The sequence below is a fragment of the Pristiophorus japonicus genome, chromosome 18, assembly GCF_044704955.1.
Source record: "Pristiophorus japonicus isolate sPriJap1 chromosome 18, sPriJap1.hap1, whole genome shotgun sequence".
Classification (NCBI taxonomy): Eukaryota; Metazoa; Chordata; class Chondrichthyes; family Pristiophoridae; genus Pristiophorus; species Pristiophorus japonicus.
Window position 1 is genome coordinate 50007378 of NC_091994.1, and position 21306 is coordinate 50028683.

Consider the following 21306-nt stretch of genomic DNA (forward strand, 5'->3'; position numbering starts at 1 on the left):
AGAGGGGGGGAGAGAGAGAGAGAGGGGGGAGAGAGAGAGAGGGGGAGAGAGAGAGAGGGGGAGAGAGAGAGAGGGGGAGAGAGAGAGAGGGGGAGAGAGAGAGAGGGGGAGAGAGAGAGAGAGGGAGAGAGAGAGAGGGGGAGAGAGAGAGGGGGAGAGAGAGAGAGAGAGAGAGAGAGAGAGAGAGAGAGAGGAGAGAGGGAGAGAGGGAGAGAGGGAGAGGGGGAGAGGGGAGAGGGGAGAGGGAGGGTGAGGGGAGGGAGGGTGAGGGGAGGGGAGGGTGAGGGGAGGGGAGGGTGAGGGGAGGGGAGGGTGAGGGGAGGGGAGGGGAGAGAGAGAATAAAGGGGAGCAAGGACTGCGAGAAAAAGTGGGGAGGGGGAATAGAAGAGAACTTCCATTTCTATGTTTATAAGAATGGCGATTTAGGCACCTGCTCAGGCCTCAGGTGCAAATGCTTTTCAGGGAGGCTGAGGGGAGAAAACAATTCAGCACAAACCCAAAAAGACAATTCACCTTACGACAGGGTAGAGACAACCTCTGTCATAGCCAGGAGCTCCTAAAATACACTATGATCAGAACTGAATCTGTAATTATTTCAATTGCTTGCAAGGAAAGTGTTTTGACAAGATGCAACTCGATCACTTGCAATGAATAGGAATTATAGATGGAATCACACATTACTCTTCAGGAGTTCAGACATGAAAAAGTAGCACCGACATACTTACAGAATGTAGGTGATCACACCAATGCTCCTGCAATTGAAGGGAAAAGATATTGGTGAGTTTAACTCAATACACTGGCATAGTCAGCACTATACTAGCGTGAAACTCAATGTTAAATCAATAACACACAATCAATTCAAATGCAAGCCAAGTCCCTAAAAATAGCACCATAAAAAATTAAAGTGACAATACACTCCCCTTTTCAAGGAGAGCAGAAAAATTAGAACACACCGGGTAGATCAATTTACTGCGTTCTTGCAACCATTAAGAGAAGCAATACCTAGATCACGGCAACGATTTAAAGAAGCCATGCACTGTAAATGTCAAATGTCAGCAGTTCCTCAAAATCGAGGAAGACTTGCTTCCACTCAAAGTGAGCTCCCAGGTGGCTGTACAGTCCAATGAGGGAATTACTGTCTGTCACAGGTGGGACAGAGCGGTTGAAGGAAAGGGTGGGTGGGAAATCAGGTTTGCCGTACGCTCCTTCCGCTGTCTGTGCTTGATTTCTGCATGGTCTCGGTGACGAGACTAGAGGTGCTCAGCGCTCTTCTGGATGCTCTTCCTCCACTTTGAGTGGTCTGTGGCCAGGGATTCCCAGGTGTCGATGGGGATACTGCACTTTATCAAGGAGGCTTTGAGAGTGTCCTTGAAACATTACCTCTGCCCACCCAGGGCTCGCTTCGTGTGTAGGAGTTCCGAGCAGAGCATTTGCTTAGGGAGTCTCATGGCGGGCATGCAGACGATCTGGCCTGCCCAACGGAGCTGGTCGAGCGTGGTCAGTGCTTCGATGCTGGGAATGTTGGCCTGAGCAAGAACACAGATGTTGGTGCGTCTATCCTCCGTGATTTTCAGGATCTTGTGGAGGCAGTGTTGGTGGTACTTCTCCAGTGCTTTCAGATGTCTGCTGTATATGCTCCACATGTCTGAGCCATATAGGAGGGCAGGCATCACTACTGCCCTGTAGACCATAAGCTTGGTGCCAGATTGGAGGTCCTGGTCTTCAAACACTCTTCCTCAGGCGACCAAAGGTTCCGCTGGCACACTGGAGTGTTGGACCTAGTCATTGATGTCTGCCCTTGCTGATAAAAAAAAAATCCACGCACAGGCATCTTCCACCCTTCAATATGTATTTGGGACCTGGAATATTTGGTCCTCATTGAAACACCCATGAACTCATCCCTTTTTGGTGTGGAAGGGACAGCCAAAGGCGGTGGCTCCTATGCAGATTCCACCCACTAAGGAGTACAACGGACATGATCTTCACCGTGCAACAACTGCAAGAGAAATGCAGAGAACCGCATCAACCCTTGTACATGGCCTTCTTTGACCTCACAAAGGCTTTGGACACTTAACTGTGAAGGACTATGGAGCATCCTCCACTGTTTCAGCTGCCCCCAAAAGTTTGTCATCATCCTCCGCCTGCTCCACAATGCATGCAAGCAGTGATCCTGACCAACGGATCCACCACAGACCTAATCCACATCCGGACCTGGGTCAAGCAGAGCTGCGTCATCACATCAACGCTTTTCTCGATCTTCCTTGCTGCAATGCTTCATCTCATTCTCAACAAGCTCCTCGCTGGAGTGGAACTAAACTATAGAACCAATGGGAACCTGTTCAATCTTCCGTCGCCTCCAGGCTTGATCCAAGGTCGTCCCATCCGCCGTCATCGAACTACAGTACCCGGACGACGCTTGCGTCTGCGCACACTCAGAGGTCAAACTCCAAGCCAGTGTCAACACCTTCCACTGAGGCGTACGAAAGCATGGGCCTTACACTAAACATCCATAAGACAAAGGTCCTCCACCAACATGACCCCGCCACACAGCACTGCCCCCCCGTGTCATCAAAATCCACTGTAAATGTGACCTAGGTACAACTCAACCTATTTCTGAAATCCTTACATGCATTAAATTGAAAACATAGGTTACTGCAGTGCATTACAAGACGCACTCGGGGGTTGCTCTCGTTCTTCTCCTTGCAACCTATTTGCAGACTGACATCGTTGGAAAGTGCTTTAGGTGAGGACATAAACCAGGCTCTGCTGTGATGCCCTTCACAGTTGGATAGCCTGCCTCAGGCACGCACACAGAACGGTTAGTTGCGAGAAATACTGGAGGGCAGTCATTACCCATGGAACGGTACTGTAGCATGGGTCGGCATCTTCAGGACGGAGGAAAACTGAAGGGCAAGGGAAGAAAGAGGAAAGAATAGATCTACTTACCACATGTCTGCTTCCAAAGCCAAAGGTTCATAGTTGACTATTTCAGGAGCTAAAGGAAGAAAAAGAAAAAAGTACTCAATGTGCTATTATTGCCGAGAGCATTCCACACAGCACCATTCTAGTGCTGGAAGAGCAGGCAGGGGCAGGGCTAGGAACAAATAATGAAAATTGCATGGTTGATAACCAGTGTGACTGTTCCTTTTCATGAAAATACACATCGGGGATACAGTCGCTGAGTTCAGGATGTGATACTGTTATATTTCTCACCCCTCCCTATAAGCAGCAAAGAATAATATTTCAATCACTGAAACGGTACATGTCCCCGATATTTTGATTTGTTTAATGGGAGCTTACATATCTGTGGGCTCTCAATCCAGACCTGTGGATAAAGGCAGAAAGACGACAAAATTGATGGGGGAAAAGAGGAAAGAGCAGGAAGGAAGTGATGACGCTTTGTGCTCTCACTTACAAAACAGCAAACTGCTCTACAAATCTAACAAGCTCAAAGAAAAACCAAACCTGCTCAAACATCCTGTCTACTAAACAGTCTGCTGCAGGTTGATCAAAATAAAAGTGTAATGTTCCTCAAGGAGGTGGCAGTGAAGATGGTTAGGGGGCATATATGGAGGGAGAGATTGAGGAAGGATAGGAGGGCAGTGAACTCAGGAGAGAGAGCATGATAAGGTAAGATGGAGCATTCTGTCCCCTCGACACCATAAGAACATAACAGGAGGAGTCGGCCATACGGTCCCTCGAGCCTGCTCCGCCATTCAATAAGATCATGGCTGATCCGATCATGGACTCAGCTCCACTTCCCCGCCCACTCCCCATAACCCCTTCTCCCCTTATCGTTTAAATAAATTTAAGACAGAAATAGACAGTTTCTTAATGCCCCAGCTTCCACAGCTCTCAGGCAGTGAATTCCACAGATTAACAACCCTCAGAGGAAATTTTTCTTCATCTCTGTTTTAAATGGGCGGCCCCTTATTCTAAGATTATGCCCTCTAGTTCTAGTCCCATCAGTGGAAATATCCTCTCTGCATCCACCTTGTCAAGCCCCCTCATAATCTTATACATTTCGATAAGATCACCTCTCATTCTTCTGAATTCCAATGAGTAGAGGCCCAACCTACTCCACCTTTCCTCATAAGTCAACCCACTCATTCCCAGGATCAACCTAGTGAACCTTCTCTGAACTGCCTCCACAGCAAGTGTATCCTTTCGTAAATATGGAAACCAAAACTGCACGCAGTATTCCAGGTGTGGCCTCACCAATATCCTGTACAACTGTAACAAGACTTCCCTGCTTTTATACTCCATCCCCTTTGCATTAAAGGCTAAGATTCCATTGGCCTTCCTGATCACTTGCTGTACCTGCATACTATCCTTTTGTGTTTCATGCACAAGTGCCCCCAGGTCCCACTGTACTGCGGCACTTTGCAATTTTTCTCCATTTAATTAATAACTTGCTGATTTTTTTTTGCCATCATCCAAAAATAGTGTCGATTTCTATATGTACACTGACGACACCCAGCTCTATCTTACCACTACTTCTCTCGCCACCTCCACTGTCTCTAAATGGTCAAATTGCTTGTCCAACATCCAGTACTGGATGAGCAGAAATTTCCTCCAACTAAATATTGGCCATTGTTTTCAGTCTCTGCCACAAACTCCATTCCCTAGCAACTGTCCAAGGCTGAACCAGACTGTTCACAACCTTGGTGCCCAAGATGAGTTCCGACCACATATCTGCACCATTATCACCTATTTCCACCTCCGTAACATCCGCTGACACTGCATCAGCTCATTTGCTGGTGAAACCCCTCATCCAGTCCTTTGTTACCTCTAGACGTGACTATTCAACACGCTCCGGACCGGCTGCCCTCCATAAACTCGAGGTCATTCAAAAACTCTGCTGCCCATATACTAATTCACACCAAGTCCTATTCACCCATCACCCATGCTTGCTGACCTACATTGGCTCCTGGTTAAGCAATGCCTCAATTTAAAAATTCTCGTCCTTGTTTTCAAATACCTCCACGGCCCTATCTCTGTAACCTACTCCAGTCTCAAGCCTCAGATGAGTGCCCCTCTAATTCTGGCCTCTTGCACTCCACCTTTGGCAGCTGTGCCTTCAGCTGCCGAGGCCCCAAGATCTGGAATTCCCTCCCTACACCTCTCCGCCTCTTTCCTCCTTCAAGATGCTCCTTAAAGCCTACCTCTCATCAGCTCCAATATCTCATGTGGCTCAGTGTCAAATTTGGTTTGATAACACTCCTGTGAAGCACCTTGGGACATTTTACTAAAGGCAGTATATAAATGCAAGTTATGTATTGTTGCATGGGAAAAGCATAGGAATACAGGAACAGGAGTAGACTATTCAGCCCCACGAGCCTGTTCCGCCATTCATTTAGACCATGACTGATCTGTATATTAACTCATTCTTCCCACCTTGGTTCCATAACCCTTACCCAACAAAAATCTATCAATCTCAGTTATGAAATTTTAAATTGAAATAGCCACACCACCATTTTTGCAGAGAGCGTTCCAGATTTCCACTACCCTATGTGTGAAATGCTTCCTGACATCACCGCGAAATGGCCTAGCTCTAATTTTACTGTACACCTGCTAACAAACTAACACAAATAATGCAAGACCCATGGTGTATTGTGCAACTGTTCTTTAAAGTGACCCCTACTCCAACAGAGCCCTGGAATAAACTCAAGTGTTCCATCCCCTCAAAAACAATAGTTTTAGAAAGACAGGATAGACTTGGAGAGAGCTCTCTCCTTCCCTCTCTCCAGGAATGTTTCAGTGTTATGCCTACCAAAAACCAAGCCAAGAGACCAAGCCAGAGTTCACACACAGGAGACAGACTGAAACAGTCATGAGATAGAAGCTAGGTACATAGGGCCCAAGTTTCCACACGTGCCTAGAACGGTGCAGTCCCGACCTGGACGCCAGTTTTTCGCGCCACAATGTGCGCCTAAAAAAATCCTCCGTATTCTCCACCTCCCTGCAGGTCCTCTGGCCCTCGGCGCAGCGCAGCACGAGCTGTGGGGGGGGCGGAGCCAGGTCCCTGCGCTGAAAACAGTGCCGGGACCTTTGCACATGCACGCTACAGTGGGCACGCAAGTGCAGTAGCTCCAGGCGCCCGAAACTGTTTGGGAGGGGCCCGAAGCACGCAGCCCCGGCCGAATGGCCTCACTGGGGCTGCGTGAATAAGGCTCCTCCCACGGCCAGCTCCCACTCCCCCCCCCCCCCCCCGGACTGGACCCGAATCGCGCTCCTGCTCCCACTCCCCACCCCCGCCCTCCTGCACCCGCTCCCCCCCCCGAACTGGACCCGACCCGCTTTCCTGCTCCCTCTCCCCCTCTCCCCGACCCAAACCGAACCTCCCCGACCCAACGCCACCTACCTGTAAATCTGGTGCTGGGGACGGGCCCTGCCTGAAGTCGCGGGCCGGCCCGTTCAGCCTTCGGTCCCGAAAGGCCTGCCTGAAGCACTTTCACACAGGTAGGAAGATGGTTTATTTAATCTTTTCTTTGCTTATAAATGTTTATTCAGGTTGGATTTATTTGTATAATATTTGTATAAGTATAAATAAGGATTTATTATAGAATTTAATGACTTCCCTCCCCCCCCAACCTCATTCTGGACGCTTAATTTGTAACCTGCGCCTGATTTTTTAGTGTGTAGAACAGGTTTTTTCAGTTCTACAAAAATCTTCACTTGCTCCATTCTAAGTTAGTTTGGAGTACATTTTCACTGTGGAAACTTTGAAATCAGGCGTCAGTGGCCGGACACGCCCCCTTTTGAAGAAAAAATTCTGTTCCAAAGTGGAACTGTTCTACCTGATTAGAACTGCAGAAAAAAAAGTGGAGAATTGCGATTTCTAAGATAGTCCGTTCTCCACCAGTTGCTCCTAAAAATCAGGTGCAAATCATGTGGAAACTTGGGCCCATAGAAACATAGAAAATAGGTGCAGGAACAAGAAGCTCTCGAGTCGGATCACTCAATTTAATGTCAAATCCCACTTAGCTACTAACCAGTTTGTACTTAACGAAAGACTAGCGGATTCTCCAATATTTAAAGCCAAAGTGGGGCTCCAGTGTTTGTGTATGTATTTTGCATTCACAGCCTTTGAGTACTAGTGTAAATTTAGAACATAAGAACATAATAGGAGCAGAAGTTGGCCATTTGACCCGATGGCAGATCTGATTCTGGTCTCAACACCACTTCATTGCTCACTCTCCATAACCCTTGATTCCTTTATCATTCAAAAATCTGTCTTTCTCCACCTTAAATATATTCAATGACCCAGCCTCCACAGCTCTCTGGGGCAGAGAATTCCAAAGATTCACGACCCCGAGAAGAAATTCCTCCTCTTTCTGCTTTAAATGGGCGACCCATTATTCTGAAATTATGCCCCCTAGTTCTAGATTTCACAAGGAAACATCCTCTCTGCACCTACCCTGTCAAGCCCCCTAATTATCTTGTATATTTCAATAAGATCACCTCTCAGGTCTTCTAAACTCCAATTAGTAGGACTAGGATTTAAAGAGTTGCGTGTGAGTGTGTTAGGTGAGGCTCTATTTGGTGTTGATTCGAAATACTGTCTAACGTTTGTTCCGGTAACTACTTCCAGTAAAATCTATCTTAGACAACTAACTCCTCGCCTCAGAGCTAAAGTTGCCAAATTACATGAACATTAGAACAGCTTTTGTATTAGAACAGACTGCCTTAAATAGTTAAAAATCTACAGAATGCCCGAGTAACGTGTACTGACCAACAAACTCAGGGGTTCCAAAGATGTTTTTGAATTCATTCCCATCCTCAATCTTGTGTGCAATACCAAAATCGATCAGCTTAATGCGAGGATTGGTGACATTTTTATCCAGAAGCATAATATTTTCAGGCTAGGAGAGATAAACAAAAGGAGCATTAAGGCCGGTACCGAGAAGATTTACTTTGTATAATCAATGTAAAAACTTGAAAAACGGGAGCAGGAGTTCCACGCTTGGGGCTAAAATTCCCGGCCCCAGAAGGTTACCGCCCCCAAGATGGGAGACTGTGCGGGGAAGTTGAGGGGAGGGGAGAGCGGTGGAGGTGGGGGGGCGGAGAAACCCAGGGCGGGGGACGGGAGAGGCCACATTGCAGCGGAGGTCTCTGTGTGGGGAGTGTTCAGAGTGGGGTGGACGGGTTGACTGCGCTGATGGCGGTTGGTGGATGTGGCGTCGTGGGGGCGTGGCTCCGGGGTGGCCGGGGCTGGGGGCTCGACATCCGGGGGTGTTCGGCATTTGGGAAGGATTCTGATGGGACGGGGCGGGTTGGGTGCTGGGGGAGTGTTCCCGGTGTTGGGTGGGTCCGGGGGTGGGGGGGGGCACGGTCTTGGGATGGGGGGCGGGCTGTTTGGGGCTGGGATTGGGAGAGAATTCTTCACTCGGGGAGTTGTTGGCCTGTGGGGTTCCCTGCCACGGAGAGTTGTTGATGCCAGTTCATTGGATGTGTTCGGGAGGGAGTTGGATGTGGTCCTTGCGGCTGGGGGGCATGGGGGGAGGCGGGGTGCATGATCAGCCATGATCTTGTTGAATGGCGGTGCACCTATTTTCTATGTTTCTATGAAAACAGATCCCTGCTTGATAACAGATCAACCAACTCAGGCTCATCCTTGCAACACCAGATATAATGAACACATTCAAATATCATTATTACTTTCATCCATCTGAAACTTTTCTTTGAAATCCTGATTCTTTTGATCATTTCCATACCTGGATTACCATTAGTCAGGGTCTTGACATATGGTACCACACACACTGGGTAATGCACAGATAAGTTTAAGGCATGATTTAAGGAGGCGACTAACTTTTAACCACAGAAAACCTGGTGGTTTGTCTAGTAGGACAGTGAGTCTTTTGCACATCACAAACAATGGGCAAGCAAACCAGGAGAACATACAACCACCTCCCCATGACATTCAGCGGCATTACCATCGTCAAATCCCCCACCAACATCTCACCAGTGACCTGAAGCTTAACTGGACCAGCCACAAATATTGTGGCTACAAGAACAGGTCAGAGATTGGGTATTCTGCAACAAGTGACTCACCTCCTGACTTCCCAAAGATTTTCCACCATTTACAAGGAAGTCAGGAGTGTGATAGAATACTCCCTTATTTGCCTGGATGAATGCAGCTCCAACTCAACACTCAAAATCATCCAGGACAAAGCAGCCCGCTTGACTGGCAGCCCATCCACCACTTTAAACATTCACTCCCTCTACTGTGCCTACAGTGTGCACCAACACAATGCACTGCAGCAACTCGCCAAGGCTTGTTCAACAGCACCTACCAAACAGTGATCCCTACCACCTCGAAGGGCAAGGGCAGGTGCATGGGAACACCACCACCTCCAAGTCACATGCCATCCTGACTTGGAAATATGTTGCCGTTCCTCCTCCTTTGCTGGGTCAAAATCCTGGAACTTCCTCCCCAACAGCACTGCAGTGTTTAAGAAGGTAGTTCATTAGGAAATCGAGGGCAATTAGGAATGGGCAATAAATGCAGGCCTTGCCAGCAACTCCCACATCCCATAAATGATTTAAAAAATGGATTTAATACATTCTCCCTCAGATGTCACCCACTATTAACCATTTGTTTCTTTCCCTATCCCTTTCATTTCAAATTAGTTATAATAAATTTGCCCAAGGCATTGGTTAGGCTGTAAGAGTACAGTGTGCAATTTTGGACACCCTATTATATAAAGGGCATTAAAACTAGAGAGTGTATAACGCAGATGCCAAGGATGGAAAACTATAGTTAGCAGGTGAATTGAGATTGTGGGACTATTTCCACTGAAGACAAAGTGAAGATTTAATAGAGGTTTTTTAAATTAAGTTTTGATAGTGAATAGGGAAATAATATTTCCTCTGCGACGACATGCAGGCCACGATCCTTACCAACGGATCCATCACAGACCCAATCCATGTCCGGACCGGGGTCAAGCAGGGCTGCGTCATCACTCCAACACTCTTAATCTTCCTTGCTGCCATGCTACATTTCATAGTCGACAAGCTCCCCGCTGGAGTGGAACTAAACTACAGAACCAGTGGGAAGCTGTTCAACCTTCGCCATCTCCAGGCCAGGTCCAAGACCACCCCAACCTCTGTCGTCGAGCTACAGTACGCGGACGACGCCTTCGTCTGCGCACACCCAGAGGCTGAACTCCAGGACATAGTCGACGTCTTTACGGAGGTATATGAAAGCATGGGTCTTACGCTAAACATCAGGAAGACAAAAGGTCCGCCACCAGCCTGTCCTCGCTGCACAGCACTGCCCCCCAGTCAAGATCCACGGCATGGCCCTGGGCAATGTGGACCACTTCTCTTATCTTGCAAGCCTCCTATCAACAAGAGCAGGCGAGATCCAACACCGCCTCCAGTGCGCCAGTGTAGCCTTCGGCCACTTGAGGAAAAGTGTGTTTGAAGACCAGGCCCTCAAAACTGTCACCAAGCTCATGGTCTCAAAAACATGGACCATGTACAGCAGGCACCTCAAGTCGCTGGAGAAATACCACCAACGATAGTTCCGCAACATCCTACAAATACCCTGGGAGGACAGTCGCACCAATGTTAGCGTCCTCGTCCAGGCCAACATCCCCAGCATTGAAGCACTGACCACTTGATCAGCTCCGCTGGGCAGGCCACATAGTTCACATGCCAGACCAGAGACTCCCAAAGCAAGCGCTCTACTCGGAACTCCTTCATGGCAAACGAGCCAAAGGTGGACAGCGGAAACGTTACAAGAACACCCTCAAAGCCTCCCTGATAAAATGGGACATCCCCACCGATACCTGGGAGTCCCTGACCAAAGACCGCCAGTGGAGGAAGTGCATCCGGGAGGGCGCTAAGCCCCTCGAGTCTCGTCGCCAATAGCATGCAGAAATCAAGCGCAGGCAGCGGAAAGAGCGTGCGGCAAACTAGTCCCTCCCACCCCTTCCATCAACGACTATCTGTCCCCACCTGTGACAGAGACTGTTGTTCTCGTATTGAACTCATGTTAAGAATGGAAGCAAGTCTTCCTTGATCCTGAGGGACTGCCTATGATGATGATGACTATTTCCTCTGGTTGGGGAATTAGTGATGAAGGGTCAGCAATTTAACATTGTCAAGTATAAGGCAGGCGGGGTTAGATGCAATGTCTTTACGCAGGGAGTGGTGCTCATGTATGGAACAAAGTAGTTGAGGCAGACACCACTGCATCTTTTAAGAGCTGAATAAATATTTGAAGGAAAGGGAGACACAGGGCTGTGGGGAGAAAGCAGGGTAGGGGACTTAGTTTGGAATTGTTTTAGCAAAGAGCTAATATGCACACAATGGGCTAAGTGCTGTAAACTTCCGTGGTTGTATTGTACCATACGCCAGCACGACACGTCCTGGAAGATTCTAGCATCTACATTTGCTGCGGCGATTAATTTGTTATTCCTTTGCATCTTTACTGCCTCTGACTTCTGCAGCACAATTTATGGTACTTGGGCAGCAAATCACTTGCCCCAATTATAGTGAATATGGCGCAATGTGATATTCAACTCCAAGGTCAGAGGTATGAAGTAAGGGTAGAGCCAGCTTTGCAAGATACGAAAGCAAACTCAATGCTGCAACAGAAATGCATACCACAACGTTCTGTATTGCCACTGTTAATGAAACCACTCTGGGTCAATGACCCAGAATTGAATCACAAGGGAACGACTGCAACCCACTAAAACAAAGTATAACACTACACCTATCCTTCCTCAAGAAAGCAGAGTCATTTGTGTGACCATGAATCCTTTAAGTGCAAGTCACAGCACTGGCTGCCCAGCCTCCACAGTACTCCAGTTTACACGCAAAGTCCATACATCTTGTGACACTGTATGCCTGCACAGCCACTTACTGTGACGTGGAGTGGTGGCCCTACAGGTTCTGCCTGGGAAATTTGCATCCTCATGAGGAAAACCTGATATGCTGCTCCTCTCCTGGCTCAGAGTTTTTAACCAATAAGGAATTAAGGGTTACAGGGAGCGGGCGGGTAAGTGGAGCTGAGTCCACGGCCAGATCAGCCATGATCTTGTTGAATGGCGGAGCAGGCTCGAGGGGCTAGATGGCCTACTCCTGTTCCTAATTCTTATGTTCTTGTGTTCATCCAGTAGGTATCCAAGCCACACGCGCCAAAATGGTTGCACGTTCAAAAGCGATCGGGGCCAAGTTAGACGATCTCAACCAGGAGCACAACTACCCTGCTTACAGTAGAGAAAATCAACATTCCCCACTTTAGTTACACAGTGACCCATGTAGTCAAATGGCCAGATAATGTTCTTTTGCTGGTGTTGGTGGAGGGATAAATATTGACACTCCGATCTCCCCAGCGCCTCTTTTACATCCACTTGAGCAGGCAGCGCCTCAGTTTAATGGCTCATCCGACAGTGCAGAACTCTCAGTACTAGATTACATGCTTAAATCCTAGAGTGTGGCTTGAACCCATAACCTTTTAACTCAGATGAGAGTGTTACCACTGAGCCATGGCTGACATCTTGTAACGTGGTTTCGAAAGCAATAAAGTAATAAAGACAACATGGAAATCTGGTATCATCCCGTTTGCTCGTTTAGGGCAAAAAGGCAAAGAAATCACTTACTGCCCGACAGGAAGGGGACTGAAGATAGATAGATGAGAGATATTTGTTTCAATATTTCTGCATCCAGTTGTGTGATGGAGTATGCAGGCCAATAGTTGTAAGTACCAGATGGAGCCGAGGGGCCTGTTCCTTTAAAGTACCTGAAATAAAAACAGAAAATGCTGGAAACACTCAGGTCAGGCAGCATCTGTGGAGAAAGAGTTAACGTTAACTGTTTCTTTCTCCAAAGATGCTGCCTGATCTGCTGAGTATTTCCAGTAGTGTGTTTTTATTTCAGATTTCCAGCATCCACAGTATTTTAAGGTACCCAATTTGATTGATTATTTATGCAGTAACTGTGATAATTATTGTTAGAAAGCAATGCTTGGCTCAATCATAATAAATCAGTCCAGAAGGTTGGATAGGAGCAGGAAACTGCTGACAAGCTGAAGAGAGGGACCAACACCCTATAATATACCTGAACACTTCATGAAAGCTTTCTCGGTCGAGGTTTAATGTGAAGCTGATCAAAATACTAATCACTTAAAAATAATTAAGCTACCTTCATGAAGAATCAAGGCCATAGTACAGGACATGACCAAAGCTGAAAAGGAGAGAAGAGACTTGAGAAGCAGTGAATAGGTGACGACAACCTTGGGTTTTAAAGCGTCCTGACTGTATGGTTGAATTATTCACACACAGTATTACTACTCATGTATTTTTTCCAATAGCACAGAGCCACTCAAACCGTACCTTGAGATCAAAGTGAGCTATCTTCTTTGAATGTAGATAGTGGACACCATCCAAAATCTGCTTGAGAAATTCAGTTGCCTCCTCCTCAGTCAGCGACTCTTTCTCGGCTAGGAAATCAAAGAGCTCCCCGCCCGACACCAGCTCGAGGATGAGAATAACATCCGTCTTGTTCTCAAAAATATCATGCAAAGTGATGATGTTGGGGTGCTGGATCTCCCGCAGAATGTTCACCTCCCGCTCAATCTCCTCGAGGCTCACCCCTCGGCGGCTGGAGGACAGGCGTCGCTTCTTGATGAACTTGGCCGCGTACTCGACGTTGGTGCTTTTATCACGGCACTTCCTCACAATCGCAAACTGGCCACTGAGGGAATAAACAGAGGAAGGCAGTGGTTAAACTGAGATGGACACAGAGACACAAGAATGCATCAGAGCACCATCAGTATTCCAGGGACCAGCAGAAAACACTAGCAATACACAGCAGATCCATCAGCACCTGATAACAGTGACTACACTCCAAAAGCACTTTATTGGCTGTAAAGTGCTTCAAGGCGCTATATAAATGCAAGTCTTTCTTTCCTTTATAACAGAAAGGGCAGGTTAGCTTTCCAGACTGATGTCAGCAAGCACTTCCTCACACAAAGGGTAGTGGAAATCTTGAACTCTCTCTCCCCCAAAATGCTGTTGAGGCAGGGGTCAATTGAACATTTCAAAGCTGAGATTGATAAATTTTTGTTCGACAAGTGTATAGAGGGATATGGAACCAAGGTGGGTAGATGGGAGTTTAAGATACAGATCAGCCATGATCTAATTGAATGGCAGAACAAGCTTGAGAGACTGAATTGCCTATTCCTGTTCGTTATCTTACTATATTTGACCCTCAACCTGAAACATTAACCTATCTTTTCTCTTTTCTAGATGCCAGTGGACCTGTGTATTGCCAGAATTTTCTGTTTTTCATAACAGGGTAATCTATTCCAACTTCAAAGGGACCCACACCCTCCCCTGAGAATACACACATATGTACCCAAGTTCAATCACACATGTATACATTGTACACTTAAGCTTTTCCATGTTATACTAATGTACGTCACACTACATTTTACATATTAAACTCTTACTCAATTTAGTCTATCTGCTTCATTTGTCCAGATCTCTCTCAATACTTTCAATCTCTCTAGAAACCGACAACATGGCTCACTGCCATCAGCAAATCTGATAACATCTCTACAAGTACCTTGCTCCATATTACTTATCAGTAGAATAAGTAACCAGAACACACCTCTGTGAAACTCTGCTGGACAGGGCACAGCCCAAGAACATCGGAACAGGAGTTGACCATTTAGACCCGAGCCTGTGATCTAACGCCATATACCTGCCTTTGCCCCATATCCCTGAATTCCTTTGATTAACAGAAAACTTTCAGTTTCAGATTTAAAATTAATGGATCTAGCATCAACTACCATTTGCAGAAGTGAGTTCCAAACTTCTACCACCACTTGCGTGTAGAAGTGTTCCCTAATTTCACTCCTGCTTTTCATTCAGAAAGTACTCTGATCTATCCTTTTTAGATCCAAAGTGGAACACCTGACATTTGCCTATGTTGAAATCCATGTGTAAGAGCTTTGCCTATTCACAATCTATTAATATCTCTTTATAATTTTATGCTTCCATCTACACTGCTTCTAAATCAGTTTCTATTCAGGATCTCAACATATTGAAATGACGCAATGCCCTTCACATAATTACTCAAAATTCAGTGACAGAGCACATCAACTTTGTACAGTGCAATGCAATGAGTTAATCAGCTTTTGGAGGGAACAATATTGGTCACCCACTTGACCCACCAAAACAAGCAGATGGGGTCAGGCTGCTCTGTACAGCCCTCCCGACTGATGCCAGGCTGCTCTGTACAGCCCTCATGACGGACGCATGCGCATTGCTGAGAAAAGAGAATGTGGAAAAAAATATATATATTTCGCAAGCAACTCACTCGCTGGAGGAGGAAATCAGACATCCTCTATTTACAGCCGTTCACTAGGAGGACATAGCAAACTGCAAGTTCCAAGAACTTATGAAAAAAGTCAACCGCAGAAATCAAAACTGTAAATCACTGAAGTGTAACATTTACACTCCTGGGCCTGTTGTGTAAACACAAAAACAAAAAGCAAAACATGCAGCTAAAAGGAAAATCAAATGGATACAAAACAAAATCCTCCTCAAATTTCAAAACAAAAATTGTGAAAAGATACAAAATGGCTGTTGCTCGGCACTGCCACCCTATGTTGGCATATTAATACACCATTCCACACAGTGGTAGATTGTGGGGCCAGTTCCACTTTAAGCCTAGGTGGGGAAGAGGGAGAAAAGATCTGAAGTATTGGTTTGTGGTTTGAAAATGTTTTGGTCTTCCAAAAAAAAAACATCCATCTCGTGTAAAGGTTCCTAGATATGGGACTGTAATGCAAATACTAAAGTAATGAGCTAATCATAACAAATATGTGCTGCAGGAAATAATTATCCTTATAAAGGCACTGGTCTGCCCTTCAGTGTACAAGACAATAATGACTCACTGACTAAGTGATTCAAACCCTTCAATAATCTCACAGTCAGTTTGCACGAGATCAGTAAGCCAGATGGTGGTGGTTGGGCACTGCCTACTCTTGAAGGCTCAACACCAGAGCTGGAATGACGTCAACTCCTTAAAAAAAACCTTCAACGGTTCTGCTGAAATTTTGAAGCTGCAGCATTTTTAAAAGAACTTTGAAACCTTGTATTCTCCTGTGCAGTCAAGATATTGCTAATTAATGAGAATATAATCTGATTGCTGTCTGCACTCCAGATATCTATTTCGCAATAGGAGTACAATGTTGGATCTGAGCCAGGCAGTGACGAGGTGATACTTCCCATCGGACAAGCTCCCGACCCTGTTGTGCAGTTAAAGGAACACGGCAGCACCAGGTGACTGGAACAGCAGCACTGCCGGAGCCCAAACAAGCAGCTCACCACCTCCCTCAGCGCTCAGTAATAGCATGTTGCTGGATAGCTGTAAAGGTGGAGAAAATGTGTGTTTTTTTTTTTGGGGGGGGGGGGGGGAAAGAGTGGTGATCAGAGTGGGTTGCGGGGAGGATAAGTACATTACCACATTGCTGAATAAAACTGAAATTTCAACATTGCATGTTCCTGAAGGAAATGTACTCTGACCCAATGACTGCAGAATGGGAACAAGTATTTATCCACCTACCAATTCAAGCTCAGCATTTACAGAGTATTCACATTTTCCTCACACTAGAACATTCAAAACTCCTAGCAGAAACAGGCATGCAACGATCGCTGCTGCACCAGTGAGACTCAGAGCACCTCTGATCCAATGGGAACATGTTTCACATGGTGAAGATCACCACTTGGTTATCATGATGACTGAAGCCTGCTACTTAAATAGGTCTTGGATTTATAGAGTGCCTTTCACGACCACTGGACGTGTCTCAGCTCTTTACAGCCAATAAAGTACTTTTTGAAGTGTAGTCACTGTTGCACTGTAGGAAACACAGCAGCCAATCTGCGCACAGCAAGCTCCCACAAACAGCAATGTGATAATGACCAGATAACCTGATAACCTTTTTTTTTTTAAAAAAGTGATGCTGATTGCAGGATAAATATTGGCCAGGACACCGAAGATAACTCTCTTGATCAGCTTCGAAATAGTGCCATGGGATATTTTACATCTATCAGAGAGCAAACAGGGCCTCAGTTTAACATCTCATCCGAAAGATGCCACCTCCGACAGTGCAGCACTCCCTCAGCACTGTATTGGGAGTGTCAGCCTAGATTTTTGTGCTCAAGTCTCGAGTGGGACTTGAACGCACAACCTTCTGACTCAGCAACGAGAATGCAACCCACTGAACCACAAAGGTTTACAAAGGGATTGTGCGGTTAACTGTTCAGCTCTTTCACATAATACAAACCCAGCAAGTGCTGATTAATACTCCCAAGGTATATCGGAAATATTTTGGGATCATGTATCCACATGCTTTACAGAGTGGTTGCCACACAGTTCTGAAGTGGAGAAGAGGGAATATAGGCTGAAATAGATCCTACTGGATGATTCAGATCTCATCAATTCCACACAATTTCTCAGCTTTTTCCAGCACCCGGTTTGTCTGAAATTCAGTGCGAAAAAGGATGCGATCATTTCAGGGAGACAAGTCAGAACCACAGATACTGTAACGATAGTGACAAAGTCAAGACAATCAGCAGGCCATGTTATCTCACCTCCCCAGTTCTTCGCCCATCTCATAGTACTTCTCCACATTATCTTGCTTGAAAACCGCCATTGTGCAGGTCAGATCCAATGTCATTATCCACTTGAGATATATCAACTGGAGATGCTGTTGCCCAGGAAAATCCCTCCCATTTCAACAGCAGCTCTGGAACAGAAACATACACAAAACACCGTCACTTAAATTTAACAGTTGAAAAGAAACAATAAAAGCATCCCAAGTGATACTTACTGTGAATTAAAAACATCACATTCCACTTACATAATGCATCGAACTTTTAAGGATTCATCGTTTTGAAGGGTGCTTGCCTCTGTTGCAATTCAAACCTGTGAGCGAGCAGATGCGAACAGGACCATGACAAATGGAAGTCATTCACTGCACAGCTCGTGTTTCTGAACAGTGTGTGACTGGAGCAAGCACAGGGCATGTACTGCTACTTGCCCTCCAATCACTTCCACACCACAATACTCCTGTCAAAAGCAAGTGGCTCCACTTAAAGAGGCTGCTTTTTTAAAGCTGTAACACATGCCCAATGATCTAATGTGAGCTTACACAGCCTTTATCTCAAGCACCCTCTGTGCATCTTTCAGCAGTTTTATAAAGTCTGCTTTAATTTCATAAACTTACTGTATTCTTCGAAGTTTTGCATGGTACTTGAAAGCAAGTCACTTCAATCATTTAACTATAAAAATAAGTGGAAGGTGAATTTATACTGGGTTTTTGATGGAAAATTATTTGGTTTTAGAAGTAATAGTTAAGAAAGCAGTTAATAAAGCATAGGAGATCCTGGGATTTATAAATAGAGGCATAGAGTACAAAAGCCAGGAAGTTATGCTAACCCTTTATAAAACACTTGTTCGGCCCCAGCTGGAATAGTGTGTCCAATTCTGGGCACCGTGCTTTAGGAAGGACGTGAAGGCTTTAGAGCGGGTATAGAAGAGATTTACTAGAATGGTTCCAGGCATGAGGGAATACAGTTAGATGGAGAGACTGGAGAAGCTGGGATTGTTCTCCTTGGAGCAGAGAAGGCTAAGAGGAGATTTGATAGAGTTGTTCAAAATCATGAAGGATTTAGGTAGAGTAAATAAAGAGAAATAGTTTCAAATGGCTGAAGGGCCGATAACAAGAGGGCACAGATTTAAGGTGATTGGCAAAAAAAACAGAGGCAACATGAGGAAAAACGTTTTTACACAAGTCACACACCTCGAATATTGTGTACAGTTTTGGTCTCCTAATCTGAGGAAGGAGATTCTTGCTATTGAGGGAGTGCAGCAAAGGCTCACCAGACTGATTCCTGGGATGGCAGGACTGACATATGAAGAAAGACTGGATCGACTAGGCTTATATTCACTGGAATTTAGAAGAATGAGGGGGATCTCATAGAAACATAAAATTGACAGGATTGGACAGGTTAGATGCAGGAAGAATGTTCCCGATGCTGGGGAAGTCACAGTCTAAGGGGTAAGCCATTTAGGACTGAGATGAGGAGAAACTTCTTCACTCAGAATTGTGAACCTGTGGAATTCTCTACCACAGAAAGTTGTTGAGGCCAGTTCATTAGATATATTCAAAAGGGAGTTAGATGTGGCCCTTACAGCTAAAGGGATCAAGGGGTATGGAGAAAAAGCAGGAATGGGGTACTAAAGTTGCAAAAATGATCAGCCATGACCATATTGAATGGTGGTGCAGACTCGAAGGGCCTACTCCTGCACCTATTTTCTATGTTTTATGTTTCTAAGTCCTCGATGGGCCAAATGGCCTCCTTCTGTGCTGTACTATTCTAGGTTTCCAGAATTGGCAATGCACAGAGTAGGTAAGAGGATCTTGCACAATATTGGGTTTGCTTGGCATGAAAACGCAATGTACTCATATTCCCTCATCTGGAACTAAAGTCACAGCCATTCGTTCCCCTTTGAAAATAATACACAATAGATATAGTTCTGATTTGTGGGAAACGGAATTGCTCCATTCTTCAGGCTTGGTGTGAGGTCAATGAGCATGTTACAAACAAATGCACAATACAACCCAGAGGCAGCAGGACCAGCCACTGATGCCAATGTAAAGGGAACAATGTACTTGCCATTCTTCACACACACAAGTCTTTGCTGCAAGTGGTGTGTCAAAAGGCTACTGTGTCAGATTGCAAGCACTGAGGGGTTTGTGGAATAGAACCAGGAGGAGGCCATTCAGCCCTTTGAACCTGTTCCGCCATTCAATTGGATCATAGCTGATCTGTATCTTAACTTAATTTACCCGCCTTGGTTCCATGCTGTTACCCAACACAACTCTATCGATCTCACCCGATTTAAAATTAACAGGTAGCATCTACTGCTTATTGTGGGAAAGAGTTCCTAACTTCCACCATCCTTTGCACGAAGAGGCATTTCCTATCTTCTCTGCTGAATGGCCCGGCTCTTATTTTAAGGTGAAGTCCTCTTATCCTAGACTTCCCCACCAGCTGAGAAAGTTTCTATCTAGCCGATCAATTCCTTTCAAAATCCCAAAAACCTCAATCAAATCATCCTTAATCTTCTGTATTCCAGACAGTACAAGCCTAGTTTATTTAATCTCTCCACATCATTTAACCCTTGGAGCGCTGATAACATTCTGGTGAAACTACACAGCACTCCTGCCAAGGCCAATATATCCTTCCAAGGTGCGGTGCACAGAATGAGGTCCATCAGGCGTAGCAGTCCTGCTATTCACTTGCAGCTGGAAGTGCAGGTTTGCCGAGCTCACTGACCTGCACTGGTTTCCACTTCAGCAACTCCTCAAATTTAAACTTCTCATCTTTGTGCTCAAATCTCTCCTTGGCTTTGCCTCTCCCCATAGCTCGAACCTCCTCCAGCCTTACAACCCTCCCGAGAGCTCTGTGTTCTTCCTGTCTAGGCCAAGCTTTCGAATTCCCTCCCTAAACACCTCGGCCTCGCTCCTCCTTCAAGGCACTCCTCACTACCTCTTTGACCAAGCTTTTGCTCACCTGTTTTAATATCTCAGTGGCTCAACGTCAAATTTTGCTCCCATGAAGCGCCTCAGCACGTTCTATTACGTTAAAGGTGCAAGGTAAATGATTGGTGTTCAGTCATTATTTTAACCCCCGGAGATAGTCGTTGAAAATGAGTCTCAGATTCTGAACACTTTTTAAAAAAATATATAAAGATTGCAAGTGGGAGCAGCTCCTCAGGTTGCAGCTGTGCAGCGTTATATCTCGTACAGAGTCGAACCATGACCGGAATCCAGCCGAGCAGGTTATCGGATATTAATACCTGTCCTTTGTGCTACGTTTTGGAAGCAAGAACCTCAATGCATAGAGACTAAATCAATTTAAAACTTTAGAAAGCTTCTGGATTCAATCACAACAAAGCAGGAAACTAAGACTGGGGGCACAAATTGAAATGAGTGAGAAGTAAATAAAACAAGATATTGGGAAGAAGCTCTTTACTCAGAGGTGCAGTAATGGAAGCAAAAACATTCGGGATATTCCAAATGCAGCTGGATGCTATAATGGGAGGGATGGGGTTGTAGAGGGATGAGCCTCTGCAGGCTGAATTGGCATTTTCCCACGATCTAAAGCAAAGCCTATACATCACAGCTGGCATCGGAGTACTGCACAGTGGATAAAGCAGGCATTCACTATCCACACTGCAGTCAGAGTGCTTACTGCAGCCTATAGGGCTGCTCA

At 45.8% G+C, this 21306-nt stretch overlaps 1 protein-coding gene across 3 annotated transcripts in view; it reads right to left on the reverse strand.

Moving 5' to 3' along the window:
• Positions 1-21306, reverse strand: part of dapk3 (death-associated protein kinase 3) — a 33627-nt gene that overhangs the window by 8195 nt on the left and 4126 nt on the right. For all 3 annotated transcript variants that reach the window (XR_011587604.1, XM_070859983.1, XM_070859982.1), the window contains exons 2-6: positions 17617-17771; positions 13348-13708; positions 7737-7866; positions 2948-2996; positions 727-753 (exon numbers count right to left, since the gene is read on the reverse strand). Coding sequence is in view for 2 of the 3 variants with exons in the window: in XM_070859983.1 (XP_070716084.1) it covers positions 727-753; positions 2948-2996; positions 7737-7866; positions 13348-13708; positions 17617-17702 (653 nt within the window). In the remaining variant the exon portion in view is untranslated. The remainder of the gene's footprint in view (positions 1-726; positions 754-2947; positions 2997-7736; positions 7867-13347; positions 13709-17616; positions 17772-21306) is intronic.